The following is a 21,788-nucleotide window of genomic DNA, read 5'->3' as shown; positions in this document are numbered from 1 at the left end:
CCTTCCCAGCCCCAGGTGAGGGTTTTTCTTGAGGCAGCCAAAAGCAAAGGCCAGATCAGAGGGAGGGTGGGGAGTGAAACCGGCCCCAAACCTGGGTTGGGACATGCACAGAGGGATCGCGTTGGCGACGACTGCATTCTGGACATGAGCCCTGCCAAGCAGAGGGATCCAGGCTGTGGGGGAGGGAGGGGCAGGAGAAGAAGAGGCTCAAGTGTGTGTCCACATAAGCCCAGGACAGAGCCAAGCCAAGCCGAGTCAAGCATGCAGCTACAGTAGTAGCTCTTGCCTGTTGGCCCCTTCTAACCACTGGTGAGCGGCACCTGGGCTGGCCCCAGTCCCGGCTCTTGCAGAAGCATGCATGGCTCTGGCGTGCTCCAGCAGCACCTGGAGCTAGAGAAGGGCACCAAGAACCTGACTGCTTGTGATGCTGGGCCAGGCACTAGGCTCTTTCATGGGCTCCAAAGTGGACCAGCAAAAGAGCTCTTTGGGCAGCGAGAAGGAACTAGCCACATCTGCCACTACCTCTGTACGGTACTCACTGGAGGGCCTCAGTCCCCAGTGCCACTACTTAACATACCCAGGGGTGTGGGGCACCAACCTTGGTGCACCCTGCTCTCTCTTCCCTTACCTGGTTGTGGAGGCAGTGCAGCACAGCCCTTTGTACCAGGCACCAGGTGTGGGGTGCTACCCCTGTGACTGCCACTGCCACCATTGTGGGGCCCACCCTGGCCATACTGGTAGGCCCCACCCATGGTGCCCGCATTGCCAGGCTGCGTTCAACCATCAGGCAAGCAGATAGCTGCAGTGGTGGCAGGGAAGCCACCTGGGTACAGCACAGGGCTGTAGGGGTGGTTCCTCATGCCTGGCATCTGGTACATGGGGCCATGCTGAACTGCTGCCACCAAGTAAGGGAAGAGTGAACAGGGCACACCCTGCTTGGCACCTGGGGGACAGCAGGTAGTAGTGCTGGGGGCTGAGGCCATCCAGCAAGTACCGTACGGCGGCAGTAGGTGTGGCCAGCTCCTCCTCACTGCCTGGCGAGTCCTTGTGGCCATCTGCCTTGGAGCCAGTGAAGGAGCCTGGCACCTGGCTTGGCTCAGCCTCCAGCATTGCGCTACCTAGCTTCTTGATACTTTTGTCCATCTCCAGGCACTGTACAGGCAATCTGGCGCTATGCGCACCACTGCAGGGTCTGCGGCCGGCCCAGGTGCCACTCTCCAGCAGGTAGAAGGGACTGCCAGGCAGGAGCTGCTCCGGCAGCTGAATGCTCAGTTTGGCTTGGCTTGGCTATGCCCAAGCTAGCATGGAAACACACTCGAGCCCCTTCCTCATCCCCACCCCTAGCTTAGGTTCCTCTGCTTGGCGGGGCTCATGTCCAGGATGGAGCCTCTGCCAGCATGATTCCATGATCCCTCTGTGCTCCTGCTCTGTGATGGTCCCTACCTGGGCTTGGAACAGCTTTGCTCCCCTCTCTCTCCCTGCTCTGGCCTTTGCTCCTGGGCCTCCACAAACGAAACCCCTGCCCAGGGCTGAGAAGATACAGTGGGATCAGCCCCTAGCTGGGAGGGGACTTGTGGTGGTCCTGGGCCATACTGAGCCATGAGCAGGAGGGGAAAGCTGGGCAGACCCTGTCTGGGTCCCATGCCAGTGGGAGAAGGGAGGCAGGTGTGTTTAATCCCCCTCCATTTCCCCCACTTTGCTTGTGGCACTGCCTGGGCCATCGGCTGGGCATGTCCCGTGCCACTTGGCGCCAAGCCTGGCAAGGGCTGCTTCCACCTCCAGGCATACCCTGGCTTCGGTCCCTGTAGGCCAGGGTGGAGGGTTTAAACCCCTCCCCAATCATACTCAGCCTGCCAGGGCCTGGCCATGGCCCCCCACAGCTCAGCTTCCCTTCAGCCTCTGAGGCACTGTAGAAGGGAAGAGAGGGCTGCTCTAGTGCTTCCCTGCTTCTAGCCTGAGCCACTGCAGACATGTGCCTGAATTTCTGGAATCAAAAGTGAATGTCTGTTCACTTGCTTGACAGTTCAGTTTACACAGGTTAGGCTGACCTACAAAGATTCAAGCAATTCAAGCTCAGGCTTTTTGAATGCCTGTACTTAGCCCAGATGAGGACTTGCCATCCAGGTCATACAAAGGTTTATAAACAACAGTCTCCCCCACTGATTTGAAGGATAGCTGCTTTAGTTTGGTTTATGGTTCTGACATATCACTGTAAGATCTTGGACCCTAGCCATATAATGATTCCATAATTAATTAGGGTTCAAGTAGCTATAATTAATAGTGGGGGATGGACTCAGAAGAGTGACAAGTAAGACTTCCCAGAGGGTGAAGAAAGAAAGATCTTTATATCAGGAAACAATATTGGAATAATAAAGGGAGAATTGAGTGTATGTAGTTATTGTCTTTAAAATAGAAACCACAGTTCCACCTTGCTTGCAAATCTCTTAGATCTCACAAAGGTATTTTAACTACCGTTGTCCTCCTGCTTTACCTGTGGCAGGTTAGGGTGCTGTGCCTTGCAGTTGTGTGACAGGGTTGACTGTGTAGTTTCAGTAATAGGTTAGATAGTTTGAATAGGGATAGTCCTACCTCAGGTATGAAGGTGGACTGGATGACTTCTGGGGGTCCCTCTAGTCCTACTTGTCTGTGATTCTATGAAAATATTGGAAAACCAGGCAGGAAATATCTAAATACTGAACTGAGCATGAGAGCATGATTTTTTTTCTTTAGTGTTCCAGTGAAACTTCAGAAATGACCTGTGACTATTTACAGAACAGGCTCTGTATGATGGTGCAAGACCCTATTGCACAAGTTTTATAATTAACTGATGTGGAATGTTTAAGTGTTGGCATTCAAAAATAGTGTGAAAGAATCTTAGCCTTATGTAATAGCTGTAAGAGTCTCTAGATTCGTTAGCATGGGATTTTTTTTTTTTTTAATTCAATGACAGGACTTGAAAAGGTGCTATCTGAATGCATTAGCAAAAGAGCAAGGGAGATCTGACCATACAGAGGAAAGTAGTTTAGGATACATGGATACATACTTAATATCAGTAAGACCAAGACTGTGATAATGGTTGTCACCATGATTAAACTGTTCTGTAATTTGGAACTGCACACCTACAATTCTTCACAAAAAGAGCTTTTGTCAGTCTTGTTGAAATAAATGGGTATCTGTGACAGGGAGGATTCAAGGAACAATTTTAAGAATTATTCCTGTGAGGAACACAGCAAAGAGGTTAAATATTACCACTGTTTTTCAATATTCTGTGTAATGGTATCCTAAGTAACAGTGAAAGCACTGGTAAAGGAAATGAGGCTAGTATACCCACCCTTATAAAAATACCAGTTGCTAGTGTCCCGTGTGATTCCTGTAAAAGGGAAATGTTTGTTCTTGATCTCATTATTTAAAAATCACTTAAACTTTGCACGGAATCATGATGCCTGTTTCATTTCACCATGCTTTCAGTTCTTGGAGTAATTAGGATGTAGCCAAGATTTGTCTTAAGACACTTTCTGGACTTCAGTATGAATACTCATTTAATTTTGTAAGGCAGTTCAAAATCAGCTGAAAATTTTTCAGAAAGCACTGTTCCAGATGTGGACAATATTGAACCTAAACAGTCAAATCTCCATAAAGATAGTACCAAAATATTAAAGGAAGTGCAGCCTTATACTTTGATTTTTGATCCCACTGGCAATTCAGTAGAATGTACTTGGAAGTTGGACTGTGCAGAAATGTTCTGCAGATTTCTTCATTTGACACGTCTGTCTCCACTTAGAATTCTTTATACAAGTCTTGGTGCTTTACAGAAATGCAGGGGAACTTTTAAGTGCAATTTTGCTGTTGCCCTTTTGACAACACAGGAATGGAATGTGTTATTGTATTTTCTCAGATAAGTCAGAAAAAGGCTTATTGTGAAGATCACCATACGCATGACTCAAATCCAAATTAGATGTCATCTATACAGGCAGTCCTCAGGTTTATGACACAATTGGTTCCAGAAAACTGTGTCTTAACTCGAAATGTCATAACTCAGAACCAATTTTCCCATAGGAACAATGTTATAGGGATTGGTTATAGGGATTGGTTCCTGAACCAAGGCCTAATACCCTATTTTCACCAAAAATAACCCAGGATTTTGTACTCAATCAATTACAGATGAGTAATATAGCCACATTAATGTATTTATATTGTAAATAGCAATCATATTGATTTGGAAGGACTTTTTTGAGGTGACTTTGGACTTTTTGAAGGGCTCTTGGCTGGAGTTTTCTCAGGAGAGTCCTGGCTGCAGGTTTTTCTGGAGCCTTGTCTGTTTTCTTAAAGAAAGTGTCCAAGGAAGTTAGGACAGATGTTCTCCAGGGAGGTGGGTGATGCAGCAAATTTGTTCGCTGGAATGGTATGGCATTGGATCAAGCGCATAAAATTGAAACTGACATAAGGAAGTCGAAACAGGGTGTCAATTTATACACGTTGTTAAGTGCCGTTCATTGTAACTTGAAACCTCTTAAGTCGAGGACTGCCTGTACGCTGGCGGACAGATTGCTAATTCTTCCTCGGTGTTTTCATGTATTCTTTGCATTCCAACCAAATTTTTTTATTTTGTCACAAAACCAAGTCATGCAGTAATCATTCTGTGGCTGAAGTTAAAAGACAGTTGGAGCTTCCCAAAAAAGACAAACTAAATGTCTCAAAAATCCATTCTTTTTTTGTTATGGAACTGGGCATATGACTACAAAGCCTCAGTAAAATGGTGCAGACAGCTTCCTCATCTCCAGAAATCCTTACATTTCTAGCAAAAGCAGACTGCAGCTGGTGTATAGTTTTTTGCCCATGCCTTTTACTGTGGCTCTGCAGAATGATGCTGTCCATAATTTACAGCAATCAAAAGAGTATCTTCATTGTGTTGATAGCAACAGCATATAAACTTTCAACTATCTATACTTACAGATGGTATAGTATCAGAAAAAAAATTGAAAAAATCCAAGAATGTCATATCAGTATTATAGTTACTGGGGCTGTGGGTACAAATGTTTAATAATTATATAACAGTAGCTCACTGACATTGTTGGTAAAAGTTAAGAATTTTATGTTTCTTTACATGAATAGATATTGAAGTGTGATCATGGAAGGTCACAGTCTCATTGCTGCTGAGTACAGGAGAAGAAATTAGTGGGGGGAAAAACTGCTGATATGGGAAACTTTAGAAAATGTTCTTCAGGAATTAAGGCTGGATCTGGTGCAGCTTTTATTTTGTATAAATGCTTACTGAAAGCTAGAGCTGCACATATACACATATTTTACAACTGTTTCACAATTGAAAGATCATCTGAACAGTTTTTTTAAATAGAAAATCTTCTCATATTTGAATGTAAATGAAGTATATTTAAGGGTTTTGGTTACTTTCTTCTATAGGACATGTGATAGATTCATTCATTAGGGTGTTTGGAGAATTATGGACTACTCCAGAAAGGACATAACAAAGGTAGATCAATTTTTGTCTCAAAAATCTTTCACATTATGATGGGTTCCCTTCGCTTATCACAGCAGAATAGCTCATACCCACTTTGATTTTTTCTGTGATCATACAAAAAATTAAGACCTTGATTGACAGAAAATTTTAATCATATGTCTGAAGCCCATTCCTACTCTAGAAAGTATTTAGTTACATCCGGGCACATCTACACATGCATATTTACTGCACAGTAACTGAAATTACTATGCAGTATGGGCACATGCATGCCCGTACTGCACGGTAAAAAAGGCAACTTACACCAGTTTGGGCATAGATTTGATACCTGGATCATGCAGGTATCAAATTTACGCCTGATTAGTTACTGCACAGTAATACACATTAGACGCCTTACTGCACAGTAATACTGTACGTGTTGACTGACTTGAGAGTAAAGTTAGTCCCTACACAGTGTTAATGCACTGTAACACCTGCATGCGTAGACTCCAGCCTATTCCCTCTTACTGTGCAGTAATTTACTGCTCAGTAAATTTAAACTGGTGCAAATGCACATGTTGACACCTCACCTGAAGTTGACTTCACTAGGATTTAAGGACATGTTTAACGTTGAGTAGGTATTTAAGCACACTTCTTGAAGAGGGATGCTTTTATAAATTGAGGCCTAAAAGCCTCTAGTTAAAGCATCACATGGCCATTTTTAAACATGCGGGGGTTAATACATGTGATGCCATGGCATTTTAATTGAAGCGTCTCTCTGGGAACCATTCTACTTAAAACACCTTATCCTTCCTCCCCCACATGTGTGTGTATAAGCATCCTATAGTGTCAAAAACATTTCTGACCTGTTGTGGTCTTTCTGAGTTATTTGTAAAAAAATAATTACTATATTATTTTTCTGTAGACAAGAAACAGTAAAAGCCAGGGGCATTTATACACATACCTTTTTGTTCTGCTGCTTTGGTGGTTTAGTTCAAAAGTGCACCACCGCCATTTTCTGCATGCTGACACGCATTTCACCACTTATACAATTATATGCGTCACAGCGCTGAGTACTTGCACATATAAAAAAGCCCTAAGAGCTGGCGTTTTCTGAGATGTGTCTTGAGTCTAAAAAGTCTGAGAACAACTGCTTTAGATATTTCATTTTCCTTTCTCTCCCTATATCTTAACAAGGCCTTTCCAGAAATACTTAGTATTGCATCAGTCATTTTACTTTCTTCCCCACATATTTGATCATACAGGTATATGTATGCTTTCTTTTGGGTATCTGACTACATGCCTGGTTTATGCTGGTATTTAAAAGGGAATTATTTTGAAAATGTTAGCCACCTTAGATTTAGGTTTTAACAACTTAAATGGCAGTGCTCTTCAGTTTTCTGCAGTCGTCTTCCATCCTGGGAGTGAAATTCCTGCAATATGAAATGGGGGACACCAAATCATAAATGTGGTAATTTCTATCTAGATCTCGTTCTATAATCTTTAGAAACTGGGTGGATATATTCCATGGCAATATTGGCTTGTGACATGAACTGCCATAGTGTAGGAGTTGAGGCGTGGTTATAGACTTGCAGGAGGCTGGTATCTGTATCTGTAAGCAGAAACCCCCTTCTGGTTAACTAAGCTATACAGTCTTTGTAGTGTTGAAGAGAGAACTTTGTGCCCACCTTCCTTTCATCTGAGTCGGTAGTTGAAGTAAAGGAAGGTGTCAAAAAGGTCAAGAAAGATGAAAGTAAGAAAAGGAATTTAAGTAAAACTGGAAACTTAGAAATGGTTTAAGTTATTTTTCTTCACTAATAATTTAGGTCTCTACACTCTTGCATCTTATCCTCTCAGTGCTTTCAGTCTTATTTCCTGATGTGTGTAATTTTTTCGTTAGTCTGGAGTGTAATTGTGTAAAGTGGAAGTTTATCGTCATTATTATTCTTACTTAGCAGCCAGTGAGGCATAGAGCAATGAGGTTGGCATGGAAACTAAATGCACAGCAAGCTCCTATTACATCAGCAGATGAAAACCTGTTAAACTAATTTTCAGGTGAAGATTAGTTCACTATAAAGTGAACTGACATAAAGTCTAGAAATGAAATGTTTGGTGGGGAACAAGTTTTGATAAGTTTCCTAATTTCACCTAGAATTACTCTCCCTCTCTTTGGGTTCCCAGTTCTACAATTTTTAACAAGTACTCCCTAAAAAGAAGCTATATTTGGTGTCACTTTCTTACTAACAACCCTTGTTGCTACCTAGAGGGGTTTTTAGTCTCAATCCTTAGGAGATTTAGGAGCTGGTTAGACAAAGACTTGAATGAGATGGTTTAGGCAGGGTTAAGCCTCCTTTGAGATGGGGGTGTGTGTGCATTGGTTAGGTGACCTCCTGAGATCCCTTCCAGCACTACTTTTCCTTGATTCTATTTCAGTAGCAACCAAGGGCTGCAATTATGATTGAAGCCCCTTTTGTACTGTTTTTGCTGTAGAAACAGATGAAAACTTAGAGCCATCAAAATTGATGGGAGCTTTGCCAGTGATTTTAACGTGATAAGAATTTCCCCTGTAGCTTTTGCCCTTAATACAAAAATGGACAGATAAAACAAGCAGTAATAGACAAAACCTGAGCAAAATAACAAATGTTGTTCTTCATGTGTGGTGTCTCCACTCCAGACATATACTCCCTGACAGACTGGTTCATTGTGCCCTTTTCCAAATAGACCACACCACAAAAATGGCTTCAGACTTTGTATTTCTGCAGGGGGCCTGGAAGGAAGAAGCTGCCAATAAGAAAGCCCCTATTAAGACTGACAGCAAGTGTCTGCTAGCATTAGTGCAAGTATTAAGTGCTGATAATGATGGGGCTCTGCACTGTCTAGGGACTATGCATGCTGTCCTAAACCAGCACTTTTCATGTGTGGCAGAAAAGCACTGTGATTGCATCACCTGGGACTCTGCAGTTGTGAAAGAAGGGATTGCTTATTATGAGATTATAATGTATGCAGTCACATCTCTCTATTGTATTAATGGTAGCATTGGTAATATTGTTTATTTGTATTACAGTTGCAACTATAAGCCCCAAAAAGGCTTAGGTCTTATTATACTAGGTTTCCAACCTTTTTAGTCTTGAGGCATCGCTGGATAGATTCAAGGCACTCCGTGGAAAATGGCAGGTCTTGGTTTTCACTGTTGTTTGCTTACAGAAAAATAAGAGCAGTTTTTCTGTTGCAAAGAACTCAGAAATACCACCGCTATGGATTTGTATTTGAAATCTCTGGGTTTATGTGAGTCATGTGAGTCATGTTTGTAAACCTAACAGTGCTAACATTGTGTGGCACCTTGCAGCACCCTTGAAAGAGTCTCAAGGCACCCCAGGGTGCCATGGCACCCTGGTTGAGAATCATTATACTAGATACTACACAGACTTTATAAAGGTATCTCCTGCAAAGAGCTGTCAATATTCAGGTGCAGACGCATTTCACAAGGATAATTTACCCCAGATTTTATTCCATAAGGAATTTACTCTGTAGCAATGACAACCTACACAACTTGTTCGCCCTAACTGGCTTTCTGAATGTTCTTTGACAGTGGCTGTCCACTAAGTAGCCAGGGCAACTTATTTGTATTGACCAAAAAACTACTCCAGGATGAAACAGAATCAGACAGTGCACAACACCACTGAGAAACAGTTACTGCTCACTTTGAGGAATAACTTTACTCTGGAGTGTAATGACTTCTACCAGTATGAAGCTGTTCATCATGTGTCTGCTCCACTTTTATTGAGCCAACTGACTTTACTTCTTAATAATGAACTTGTCATGTGTCTTCTCTCTTAGTATATGGCAAGGAACAGGTAAATAAAAGAAATGAGGGAAAGGGAGCAGGAAGGAGTAACTGGAAAAGCAAAATGTTTCCAATAGACAAGCTTGGGGGAAGTTTTTAATAAATAAAATACTCTTTAACAAAACAGCAGAGTAAATGTTTGCTACCATATGTAAATCCAGAATGGAAGGATGCCATAATTGGAATATGGTTATAGTCGTATGAGTCTGAGAGATGTATTCTATGAAAGCCTTGTATTCCATGGTTGAATTTCTGTACATTTTATATTCACACATATGTATGTATGAAATGTTTCATCATTTACACAAGGTATTGCTTTGATAAAAGAATATATTTGAGGGTAAATCTTTGAGGAACTTGTATCACTTAGTGAGAGGCACCATATATCTAAAAAAAAGTGTTTGTTTTGTAGAATGCTGAAACAAAAGTGGAGGAAGAAGAAAGCAAAGAAAGCCCCGACACAACACAACTAACCCAACAGACCTCAGAAGATAATGAAGTATTTGGTATGTATGCTAGAAACTGGAAAATATAATGTAACTGTTAATAATGGTTGTACAATAACAGAACACCACAGCCACTCATATTCTTTCATAACTTTTGCTGAGGTGAACTGTTACTTCTATAAACATGATGTTTTGTGTATTCACCACTTATTCAATAGGCCTGTGCAAATAGGGAAGTATTCAATTCGGATTCGGCCGATTCAGAGGACAGTGATTTGATTCAGAGATTCGGATCACTGTCCTGAATTGAATCGGCTTCAGAAGATTAGGCACTGATTCGGCCATAGGCTATAATGGGAAATCACTGAAATACCTATAACTTTGTCATTTTTTGGTTGATTCAGATAAAAAATTGCAGGGATGGTAACCCCTTCTGAGGCATGAAGCCTGCCAAATTTCAAGGAGATAGACACAGGGGTTTCTGGGAAACTGCACCTCAAACTGTTCAAAGCAAAAGTCATGTCGTGTGTATGTTAAGGCAGATTTGGATGAAAATAGCAGGGATGGTAGCCCCTTCTGAGAGCATGAAACCTGCCAAGTTTCAAGGAGATAGGTGCAGGGTTTTCACTGCCAGGGGAAACACAGCTTTCTTTTTAAAAAGTGGCGGGGGGGGGAACCAAGAACAAATATATAAATTGAAAGAAATGGATTGGATAGGGATAAATAGAGGGATTCTAGTTAGTAAGCTATATCCAATCCTTTCCAAGAACAAAAAGTAGCAGGAGACTTGCTATGTAGGAAGCCAAGCCAGTCCAGTACCTTTCAGATACTGTTGCTCAGGCAGAAGCAGCTCACAAAAGGCACAGAAAGCCTGCAGACAGAGGCTTATGTGCTGTTTCTATGTCCCTCCCCCAGAGCACTGTGATTAGAAGGGGACTCAGAGAAAGATCACAGTCACTGGCCAGCTACGGATATCAGTCTTCCCCCCCGCTCCCCCACCCTCTTCTCAGTTTCTAGTCCCCTCAAAGACTGCCTTCTGAATCTCCAAATCTTTTCTGAATTAATTTGAAGGCTACAGATTGATTCAGAGTTTTTTTTCTTCTCCCATTTCAATTTGGATTCAGTGATTTGGCCTCCAAATTGGGCCAAATCATCTCTGAATCAAATTGTGGACCAAAGCTTTGCACACCCCTATTGCTCAATGCTTCAAGACTTGCATTTTGAAACAAGGGCTTGATCTTTATGCCACTGTAACTCCATTAAAGCCAGTGATATAAAACCAGTGTAACAGTCAAAAACATAAGTCCAAGGTGTATCAGATAATGGACATCATTACTTGCTGGAGAAGAATTTGGGAATCCATGTAAAGCTGGAGTAGGCTTCATAGAGTTTTGGATGATTGTGATTATGAATGCAAAAAATATGCTTTTTTCCCAAGATGTAAAAGGAAAGACTCTGAGCAATTAAGTCTGTCTTTATTAAATGTGGAAACAATGCATTCAGTAATTTGAACTTGGAGTAGATAAATTAGTTTTCCTTCTCTTCAATTTTTCAAGCCATTCTGATGTGCTCAAAAGTCTGGCATGTAGATTGCAGTTTGAATTCCTGCTATGAGGGCTCCCAACTTGATCAGAGCCTGTAGGTAAATGTAAACATGGCCAAGAATTGATCTAAGTGCCAGGATGTGCCTGTATCAACAAAACACATGGAGATGAGCACTATCCATCCCACCTTCCCAGAATCCTGTTATCTTCCTCTGTGAAAGAGATCAAGGATGTCAAAGGGGTGGGGTGGCTCTTGTATGCCCCTGGGAGCTAGTCTTTTTGGCATTTACCTTCACTGGACATTGCCCCAAAGTTGCAATGAACTACAGCTACTCCTCGCTTAATGTCATAGTTATGTTCTTGAAAAATGTGACTTTAAGCAAAACGATGTTAAGCGAATCCAGTTATGTCACTGTAGTTACCTACTAGCAGGCAGTGGCCAAACAGCGTTATAACCAAACATTATACAACTTTAAATGAATATGTTCTCTAATAGATCAGCGACGTAATAATGAAACAACGTTAACCAGGGCAACGTGAAGTGAGGAGTACTTGTACATATGCCTCCAGATCAGTAATATGGATTTCCAGAGCCTATTAACTGAACCATGCCCCAGAAAATGTTGGAAGAAAAGTGAAAATATCCACCAGGCCTCTGGTAATTTGTCCCCACAGGGAAAGAATTCCTTCCTGGCCCAAAACAAATGATCTGACAGACCTATAGCATTAAAAAAAGTCCATAGTCTTTTACTAGAGTTACAGAGGGGGAGGAGGAGGCAGGTCAAGGAAGCTGAATTCCCCCCTCTTCTTCTAGGCTACCCAGCACGTGACAAATTCAGTTAAGCTTCCCATCTAGTTAATGTTTTCCCTGTCTGCTATGGTGTTATAGTTTGCTCAAAGTTACATCTAGAGTGGGGGAAAACAGGAAAGTTTAACAAATGAAAATTAAATATGCGGGTGTCTACACTTGATTATCAGCAGAAGAGCTGTGAAAGGAATTTGGTGTGGTTCCCATTGCATTCATATGAAGATCTGATAAATCTTCGCAGTGCTTACCCAGCCCTGTGGTTTAATGTACATGTCTGTCTTTGGTTCTTAAGTTTGTTTTGGTGCACAATTTCAGGCCATTCTAAAAGGTGTCCGGTGGCTCTCAGTCCTATAGATCAGCCATTTCTGGCTCACTAACAATAGGAGAACTGTGCTGAACATACTCCAAGAAATCCAAGACTCTTAGGAAGAACTTCTCGGATTCAGTTAACCTGTGGGATAGCTGTGAAATACAGATAATCCACAGTAGCCAGACAGCAAGAGTGGGAGGGTATTTCTTAGCAACCCCTCCAGGGTATTCCATGCAAATTAAGAACATTAAAATCCTTTCAGATTTTTGAAAATGTTTTTATTTAGATGTTTAATTGCTTGATTTTTAATTGTTTCTGCCCCATTCCAATTTTTTAAATCAGATCAGAACTTAAAAACAGGAATATGCATCATGTTCCTTGGGAGCCACGAAGGCTGATATTTTTTTTCCCCCAGTGTAAGAGCAGTGAAACAGTGTGGTTATAAAATATACAGGCAAGCAGAAGTGAGGTGGGGGTGGGAAGGGTTTTAACTTCTGCCCAGCTGTCCCAATTCCATATGCAAATGAATGTGTGCAGTAGAATTCTCATTTTACTATTCTCTGTTCTGTCTGATTGCTATATTTCTATATTTGCATTTATTAAGTTACTTTAAAAAGTGCTGCACTAAAATATATGATGTTTATGTGTGTGTGTATATAATAAATATGTGTGCATATGTATATATGTACAGACACAATATGTGTGTGTAAATGTGTGTATACGTATATACACACACAATGTGTGTGTGTGTGTATACAAATACATATACATACATGCATATGCATATAACGTTTATGCCTATAACAAAATATCTTTTGATTTATAAGCAATCTGGAAATACCAGCCTGTTGGAAATATTCCCCTGGAATCATGCGGTTACATAGTTCTTAAAGGTACAGTTTAGTTCAGGGGTGGGCAATTATTTCAGCTCAAGGGCTGCTTAGTGAGTTTTGGCTTGAGGGCTGCATAACGAGTTTTGGTGAGCTGTCGAGTGCTGCAAGGTTTGCCCCGCCCCTTGACAGATTCCCCACCCTCCAGTCATCATCTTGGGACTGGATCCTGCCCCTGACCTTTGCCACTGGAAGTCCCTCCCCTTGCCCCCAGAAGTTCTCCTTTTGGCAAGGGGGTTTGCTATCTTGGAGCTGGAAAAAAACCCAAATTGTATACTAAAAATCAAATGTCTAGAATAACATATTTTAATTGTATTTCAAAAAATGTTTTTATCCTTATTTGTGTGCATTTGTCTTGTGTATATATAGAGGTGATTGCAAATAGCTCAAAATGAAGCCTTACTCTTATATATTGTGGGGAGGTATAGGTGGGTGGGTGTAGCTTTTGTGGGGGGCTGCGGGTGTTTGTTTATGATTGTGTATCTGGGGTGTGGAGGAGGGTGTGAGTATGTAGATGTGTGTATGAAGTTTGTAGTGGGTGTGGGTGGGTATAGGGTTTGGGGGTCTCTGGTTGAGTGTGTGCATGGGGGTGTGTGTGGATGTGGGGGGGTGGGCAGAGAACCTGGGAACTGCATGCAAGCCCTGTACAATAGAGCCAGGCAGACCCCATGCCACTGCTGGCCTGCGCTGCGCGATCCTGCCACCCAACTGTGGGTCCCTGCTGTCTCCAGGGCACCAGTACAGGCCCCGTGCTCCTGCCCAGCTGCCACCCACTGCCACTGCTGCCTCCCCCACCTACCCGCCGCCTCCACTACTCCTACCCTCCACTATAGCCACCACCACCTCTCATTGCCTCTGCCACCCTTCCCCTGCCACTTACTACCTTCCCACCTGCGACCCCTCCCTCCCTCCACTCTCCTGCCATCACCACTTCTCCCCCACTCCCGCCACTACCACCACTTCCCTTGCCCACTGCCACTTCCCTACCTGTGGGGCCAGAGTCAGGGCTGTCCTGCGGGCAGGGTTGGGAGTGCAGTGTGCACTGGTCCCACAGGAGTGAGCAGGGCTTGGACCTATGCGAACACAGCAGGTGCAGCCTGGGGCTGGGCCAGGTGCAGTGAATTGGTAGGCATCCGCCTGCAAGCTGGATGAAACAGGCCGCATTTTGCCCGTCCCTGGTCTAGTTCTTAAAAAAAACAAAGCAAGCAAAAATTTTAGGGAATGTTTTCCTTTTGCAGTTCATCTGTCATTCTGTGATTTAAATGTTATGGTTACAAACTGTTTGAAGCTTATGTTTCCCCCTCTTATTCCAACTAATACAATCTAATCTTCCTTTCCCCTGCTACATTTTATTTTAATCATAATGCTAGACTATCATGAAGCAAGGACTAGTTAGCTTAAAGCTGCAGCCTTCCAATATTTCTGCTAGAAGGGGGAACATGGCAGGAGCCCAAAGAGCTTTGAAGAGGTTTCCTTCTCGGACAGATCTTGAACGAATGCCACCCTTTTGAAAAAACAAGGTGCTTTGGGTAAATCTAATAGATCTTTTATTAGACCAACTCAAATAGTTGGAAAAATTCTTTTTTAGCAAGCTTTCGGGTTTAAATACCCTTCATCAGGCTTAAACCCGAAAGCTTGCTAAGAAGAATTTTTTCAACAATTTGAGTTGGTCTAATAAAAGATATCAGATTTACCCAAAGAACCTTGTCTGCCTATATCCTTAGACCAGGCTTGTCCAACATATGGGCTGAGGGCTGCCATGCGGCCTGCTAAGGCATTTTCTGTGGCCTGCGGTGCTGCGACGGGAAACAAAAGTAAACGTGGCTTACTTTCGTTCCCACCCCTTGTCCCTCCCCCAGCCCCTCAGCAGCTTCCTAATGGCTGCTGAAGGGCTGGAGAAGGGACAACGTTCCCACACGCACCGCGTCAGCAAGGCACGGCCTGGCTGGGTCCCTCGCAGGGCCAGACCCCTCCCTGGCCTGGGGCAGCGCTGGCTGTGGCTTCTGAGCAGCCCCGCCTGCCCTGAGGAGCCGGTGCCTGCCTGGGCGGCCGCAGCTGGTGCCGCGGGCTTGGGGCAGGCGCAGGATGGAGCCTTCATGGGAGAACTTTGCTGCCAGGTGACGGAGGAGTGGCTCCGCTCATGGGCCCGGGGCACGCTGCTTGCTGGCGGGGAGGATGTGCATCTGGGAGCACCTGTGCTCCTGCCCCTGCCTCCCCGCCTCAACACAAGCCTGTGCCCGTGCCCTGCGCTGCTGGAGCAGCCCCACGTGGGAGGCCAAGCAGTGGCCGCTGGTGCTGCCGGCCCACGCCTACCTCCTCATCCACCCACTTCAAGCCAGCCCCGCTGCCCTGCCCTGCCCTGCCCTGCCCTGCCCTGCTCCATAGCAAGGCGGCGCATGCTCCCCCGGCCAGTCTCCCTCTGGGCGCTGCGGCTCTCCAGGCCTGGTTGCCCATGCGTGAAGCCCCGAGGGGGCCGCTTCTCACGTGCTGCTGGGGATGGGAGGAGCCCGGCCGGGTCTGCACCAGCCAGCAGAAGTGGCGGCAGAGCTGTGTGCTGCTTGGGATGGGACAAGCCTGCACCAGTCAGTCCTGAGCAGCACACGGCTCTGCCGCCGCTTCTGCTGGCTGGTGCCAACCTGGCCGGCCTCCTCCTGTCCCCAGCAGTACATGGGAAGCTGGCTTCAGCTGCATGCTGCTTTTCCTGGCTGGTGCTGACCCGGTTCTGCCCAGGCGGGTCCTGCAGCACCATGCCAACCTGGGCATGGCACCAGCAGGCCGGGTGGGCCCCAGGTCAGCCCCGGCCTGGCCCCATGGCTTCTTCAGCACCAGGTCAACCTGGTTGTAGCCAAGCAGCTCCTGCAGCACCATGTCAACCCAGGCATGGCACCAGGCCGGCCGGGCACCAGGTCTTTAAAAATACTGTCCAGTGTTTGGATTGTGTTTGCTTCTGTTTCTCTTTGTGTGGGATTGGGGGATTGTTACTACTTGTTAAAGATGTGTTACTAACAAGTTATTAATTCAATAAAAGTAAATCTTCTTGAAGATTATTCTCAAAAATGCCCATATTTTGTTGCTTTGATTAGTTTCCACTCTGGCTGATATCTTTTCCACATTTGATTTGTCGACTTGCATTATGCTTCTTTCATTCATTGAGAAGTGAGTAGAAGCAAAAGTGTTTATGTTAGTCAAGTACTTGGTATCATTTCATTCTTGCTTTTATATTGTTTTTATTTTGGATTTTAAACTACATCTCCAGACTCATTTCATTGTCACTTCCTGCAACTTCATTGGTGTCAAAGGTCACATGACATCACTTCCTGATGTGATACCACTTCCTGTGAGGTCTTTGAATATGGCTCGCCAGCCCACTCGGTGATAAAAAGTTCGTGATCCGGCCACACATTCAAAAAGGTTGGACACCCCTGCCTTAGACGAACATGGTTACAGTCTACACCCTCTTGAAAACATGCAGTGTGTTTCCTGCCCTTCAGAGCATTATGTCCTCCTTGGAGGGGTAGCACTAGCAAGAAATGGTGACATTGCCTCATTGTAATTGAGCATCACACAGAAATGAAGGGTGACGTGCTGTGTATCCTTTTTCTCTGCTCTGCGTAGAAGCAGAGGTGACTGCATTCTCACTTTAAAATAGTAGTACCCTGAGATTGTCCGCTATGCATAGATCAGCCACCAGGGGGCAATAGCTGCCTTTCCCCTTAAGAAACTATGGCCACCATTATGTAAATTGACAACCATCAGGATTTAAAGCACTGGAGAGCGGGAGTCTCTTTTTCTACTCCAGGTTCTCCTTCTCTTAGGCAGTATCTATTATCTTGTTACACCGAGCAGCTGGCAATATATTTTACCTAGAAAGCAGAAAATGTTTTATTGGTAGCCTCTGATATACAGGATTGTTTATGTCAAGCATACAGTAAGTAGTTAAGAAAGATGTTTGTAGCTGCTTTTTTATGACATACTTCTTTTCTGGAAGGTGCGGCTAGATTGTATTTAGGCAGCCAAATTCAGTATTATCAGGATACCAACTTTTTCCCTAATTGCCAGTTTTCCATGGGTCTTGACACTACACTGATGTCACTAGCTGATAATCTCCTGCTGCAGTGTTCAAGTTTTGTTATTTGGTGAGTCTTTATGACTGTCTTATACCAATGCAGTAAAGGCATGACTCACTCAGAGACCCCAGTGTGAATGAGGAAATTGTTTCATATTTTTTCTGGTCAGAAGCAACCTGGAGGGTGGTTGGGGTGGTGATTGCTATTTAATACTCATGGTTGTTTGGAAATACCTCAATCAACACAGAGGCCCTGTTTTGCTTGCTACTGTACAAAAATAAAGGCAGGTGGGGTGTGCATTCCAGAGAGCTTCAATGTAAGATGAGCAACAGGATATAGGAGGGAAGGGAAATCCAATGGTACTTTGAGCATATTTTAACAGTTGGTGTATGTGTATTGCACTACTCCCTTCAGAAAAATGATAAAATAAAACAGTAAATTACACACGAGCCTATGTGGCATTTGCAGCTGCTACTCTAGCAAGCATTCTTCAAGATGAAAGATCCAGGTAAGGTGGCTGCTTCAGAGCCCGAGCCTTGTAACTAAGGCAAGTTGCATTGCCCACTTGAAATTCTGAATGAAAAAATCATACTGCTAGCTCATCTGTGATGTCCTGCAGAGTTTAATTTCTCCCTGTAACCCGTTTAATGCGTGTTTACCTAGACTGTGGAACTGGGCTACTCTCAGTGCTTCAGTTATACATTAAGCTCACTATCTTTCTTTCATTTTTTTTTCCTGGCTATAGTCTCTTTGGTTTCCTCTGGCCTGACTGAAATAGGATCTTGAATGAATGCTCAACTCAGAAAGATTTGACGTGATGTGGGAGTTAATGGTAAACACCTGTGGAGAAAATGACTCCATAACTGGAGAACCCCTATCTAGTTCCAATGACTAAATAACCTTCAGAGTTTTCCTTGGCTCCTTGCTGCTCTAAAATTTCTGGGTATTATCAGTGGCCTAAAACGCCTTTAATCATCTTTGGTTGGATGGGTTGCTGTGGATGTTCCTCTCTGACATAAGCCTTGGTCACCTCTAGGCTGGACTACTGGAGTACACTGTACTTTTGGGCTTTGGTGTCAACTAGCAAAGAATGAGACATGAGCAAACATGGAATTTCCATCTCTAGGAAAAACTAATATTTTGCCATTTATTCCAATAGTAAAAATATCAACGTCTTTTTATGGAACAAAGAGTTGGAAAAGTATTAATTCAGGACTGTTCAAACATTCTGACCTTCCAAAACGGAAACATTTCAATATTGATGTGTTGAGCCAAATTGACATATTTAATTTCTGGTCAGCTTAATTTTAAAATGCGTTTGCTAAAAGGTACCGTGGCACATCATGGGAATTGAAGTGCAGGTGCCTTGTACCCTTGCTCTTTATTATGGGGCAAACCATATCTCCCACGTTGCACCACGTGACCATTAAAAATATCTCAGTATTGAACCTCCTTAAATGGCAGTAACCAGAAATTAAACATTTAACAACTATAAAAACAAAATAAACTATTGCAAATTGAAACTTCTGCAAAATTGAAGTTCTCCTGAGGAAAAACATTGTCCATCCAATCAGTTCAATAGAAAGTTCCTCATTACCTGTAGTAAGAAAGTGATGTTTCTGTGTTAAATAGAACAGCCTGACACTGAATGTGGAACACCCATTCTGTCGCGTGTGCACAAAGCTCCTGTTTACGTCTGTGGGTGGTTAACAATTTTTATTATAGCTAAGGGTGAGAAGTGGCTCAAATTCAGTTGTCTCCATCATGCTTCTCTGCCTGACATGTTGAGGCAGTAAAATTGCTAGAATGTGCCTGCTGCTAGTCTTCAGGGTTAAACTCCAGGCCAGATTGCACAGCACTTATGACTAAGAATGTACATGGAACTTCCTCAATGGAGGTTCAAGTTTAGCAACTTAGTGGATACAAATAGATACTAGGTTTGCTTAATTAGGCCATTTACTTTCCCAGGGGGTTAATATTGGCAAATGAGTTATCTTTTCCCCACAGTGAAAGCAATCTTGTATATGTTACACATCAGCAAACTGCTAGTCAAACCCACAATTTGAGAATCCATTCACATACCCTTTTATATGTAAATATAATATTTTATGTACGTCACTTTTGCAGCAAATGAACAAGCAAAGAGTACAGGAGAATGCAGCAGTATATGATTCATAACCTACCTGGACACTCCTATTCTCCGTGGGCCGTGGTAGTGTCCTGTACTGGGCAAAAGCTGAGAGGTTATTGCAGTTCAGTGACCTTGCTAGGAAGCTTGCCTCATCAATCGTAAACAGAATCAGTCTTGGAAAACAAGCTCTCTAATGCCAAATGATAGCAAGCCAGCCCAAAATATCAATCTGGTGAGACAGCAGATTATCCGAAGCTAGATGTAATCATCATGGTGCAGCTATTCTCTCCCCTAGGAAGAGAATGAGGGAATTTGTTCTTCCATTTCCTTCAGTATAAGCTGTGTGCGCGGTGGTTCATGTATTCCATTGTCCAACCACTTCCACATTCAGAGTCTTCAGCTTTTTATACAACTTCCTTGAATTTTGACCTTTTTTGTCTCTAATTTGATATGCTTTCTTTCAATACGAGACCAGTTTTTTCTGCAAGTTTCGACAAAAATTAGGGGATATATATTTAGTTGTGGAGACAGGGGGGTGGAAAAAAAACTGTAGCTTTTTTGGCCAAGCCATAGAAGCTATAACTTGTGCCTCAGATGCAAGCTATAGCAAATTGTAATTTTGGCCAAAAAAAGAGGCTTTCTTGGTATTTTGTTGACTGAGTTATTAGGGTATAATAATATTCTTTATTTTGTGTGCATTGGTTGTGGCTCACTGTAAACTGATAACCTGTGTGCCTCTCACATGCATCTCAAACAAAGAGAGGTCATTGTTATATTCCCCATTATGCATATGGTGAAGCTGAGGCCAGAGAAGTGAAATGACTTGCCACAGTCATTCAGGAATGTCAGAGTCAAGAATATTGTTCAATTTTCTGAACTCAGTCCAGTCCTCTCTCTATGAGTTCTCATTACTCTGACAGGTAATGTGTGCATTAATAAGAAAACTGAATGAAATTACCTATCCATTAACTTGTATCCCCCCAAAATGAATTTGCACACAAGTGGTGTTTTCACTTGATTCTGGGTTTAGTGTTTTTACATTCAATATTACAGGTCAATACTTCTTTTTTCTTTTTAATTTGGCCTTTTAACCTCCCTATCGGCTTTTGTCAATAGACAGTGTTAATGTACTTTGTCTCTTTGAGAAGCCATATCTTTTGCAATTTTGCAGTCTTCAAGTATAGTAGGAAAGGGGTCATTTCAAGTATACATACAAATGCTGACCATGCTGTAAACTTAGAGTGTCCAGTGGCGGCATCCTCAAGCATACTGTGCTGCTCTGCACATGCTGCCCCTCCAACAGGAAGCTGAAATAATGTTCTTTGTAGAAGTGATTGGGAACTTTTCTATTGAACTACCCACACAGTGCCAGAGGTGAGCTGTTACTGGCTTTGCTGAACCGCTTCCAATTAGCATAGTGTTTGCAGAGCAGTATCGTGTTTGAAGGTGCCTAAAGCTTGCAAAAAATTTTTTTTTCATTTATTTAGTTAAATAATAAATATAGTTAAATATCTTTTCTATTAAAAGATATATCGCATCTACCCAAAGAAGCTTGTCTGCTGGGGACAGTAATTTTGCAGTGTATACAGGGTCCTGAAAACAAAGGAATGCATTTTTAGTGACCCATTGTAAGGAACATCTGCATAGGTTATGCATGAATATCTGCTATACTTTGCATGAGTTTGTGTAATGTTCCAACCACTTACCCAGTTTCTCAACTGGGCCTCTTGGAATGGTAGTATCCCCATCCACCTGTGGAACAGAGCTCTTGACTGATCTGTCTTGCTCTTTCAATGGATACATGGTATATGGCATCTCTCTGATTCTCCTTATGCTCACCAGAGGTTTTGATGGAAATGTTCACTTGTAGACACTGGAAAAAGCTCCTCCTCATTTTCCCAAGAGTCATTTTTAGTTTAAAGCATGTTATGCAATAGTATTTAGTACATTGTATCATGAACAGCATTTATCTATGGATAGGAAAGGAAGAATCATACCTGAATTTAGAAGAAGAGTTCATATATATTTTGGAGACTTTTTTTTTCTTATTAGCAGTGTCTGCTGAGTTCAGCTGGAGTATATGGAGTTTGTTCAGTTATGACTCATCTGATGGCCAATCTAATTGCTTAGAATACCCAGTTCAGGGATACTGGAGTAGATTACTAAACCAGTCAAGTTAAAAATAAGACACTAATTCTGGACCTGTAGTCACTTGTTGGCACAGTTGATTACCTGGTGAGTGCGTTTAATTAATTAGAGATTTAAGTACTGTCAATTGAACCTATGTTATTACATT

At 43.0% G+C, this 21,788-nt stretch overlaps 1 protein-coding gene across 4 annotated transcripts in view; it reads left to right on the top strand.

Moving 5' to 3' along the window:
* The window catches only part of MBP (myelin basic protein), a 201,526-nt gene that overhangs the window by 79,162 nt on the left and 100,576 nt on the right, over positions 1 to 21,788 (top strand). For all 4 annotated transcript variants that reach the window (XM_059724292.1, XM_059724293.1, XM_059724291.1 and 1 more), the window contains exon 3: positions 9,709 to 9,802. In XM_059724292.1, the coding sequence (XP_059580275.1) occupies positions 9,709 to 9,802 (94 nt within the window). The remainder of the gene's footprint in view (positions 1 to 9,708; positions 9,803 to 21,788) is intronic.

Source organism: Alligator mississippiensis, chromosome 3, assembly GCF_030867095.1.
Source record: "Alligator mississippiensis isolate rAllMis1 chromosome 3, rAllMis1, whole genome shotgun sequence".
Lineage (NCBI taxonomy): Eukaryota > Metazoa > Chordata > Crocodylia > Alligatoridae > Alligator > Alligator mississippiensis.
The sequence above is the reverse complement of the archived record's forward strand: the minus strand, read 5'-3'. Positions and strand labels throughout refer to the sequence as shown.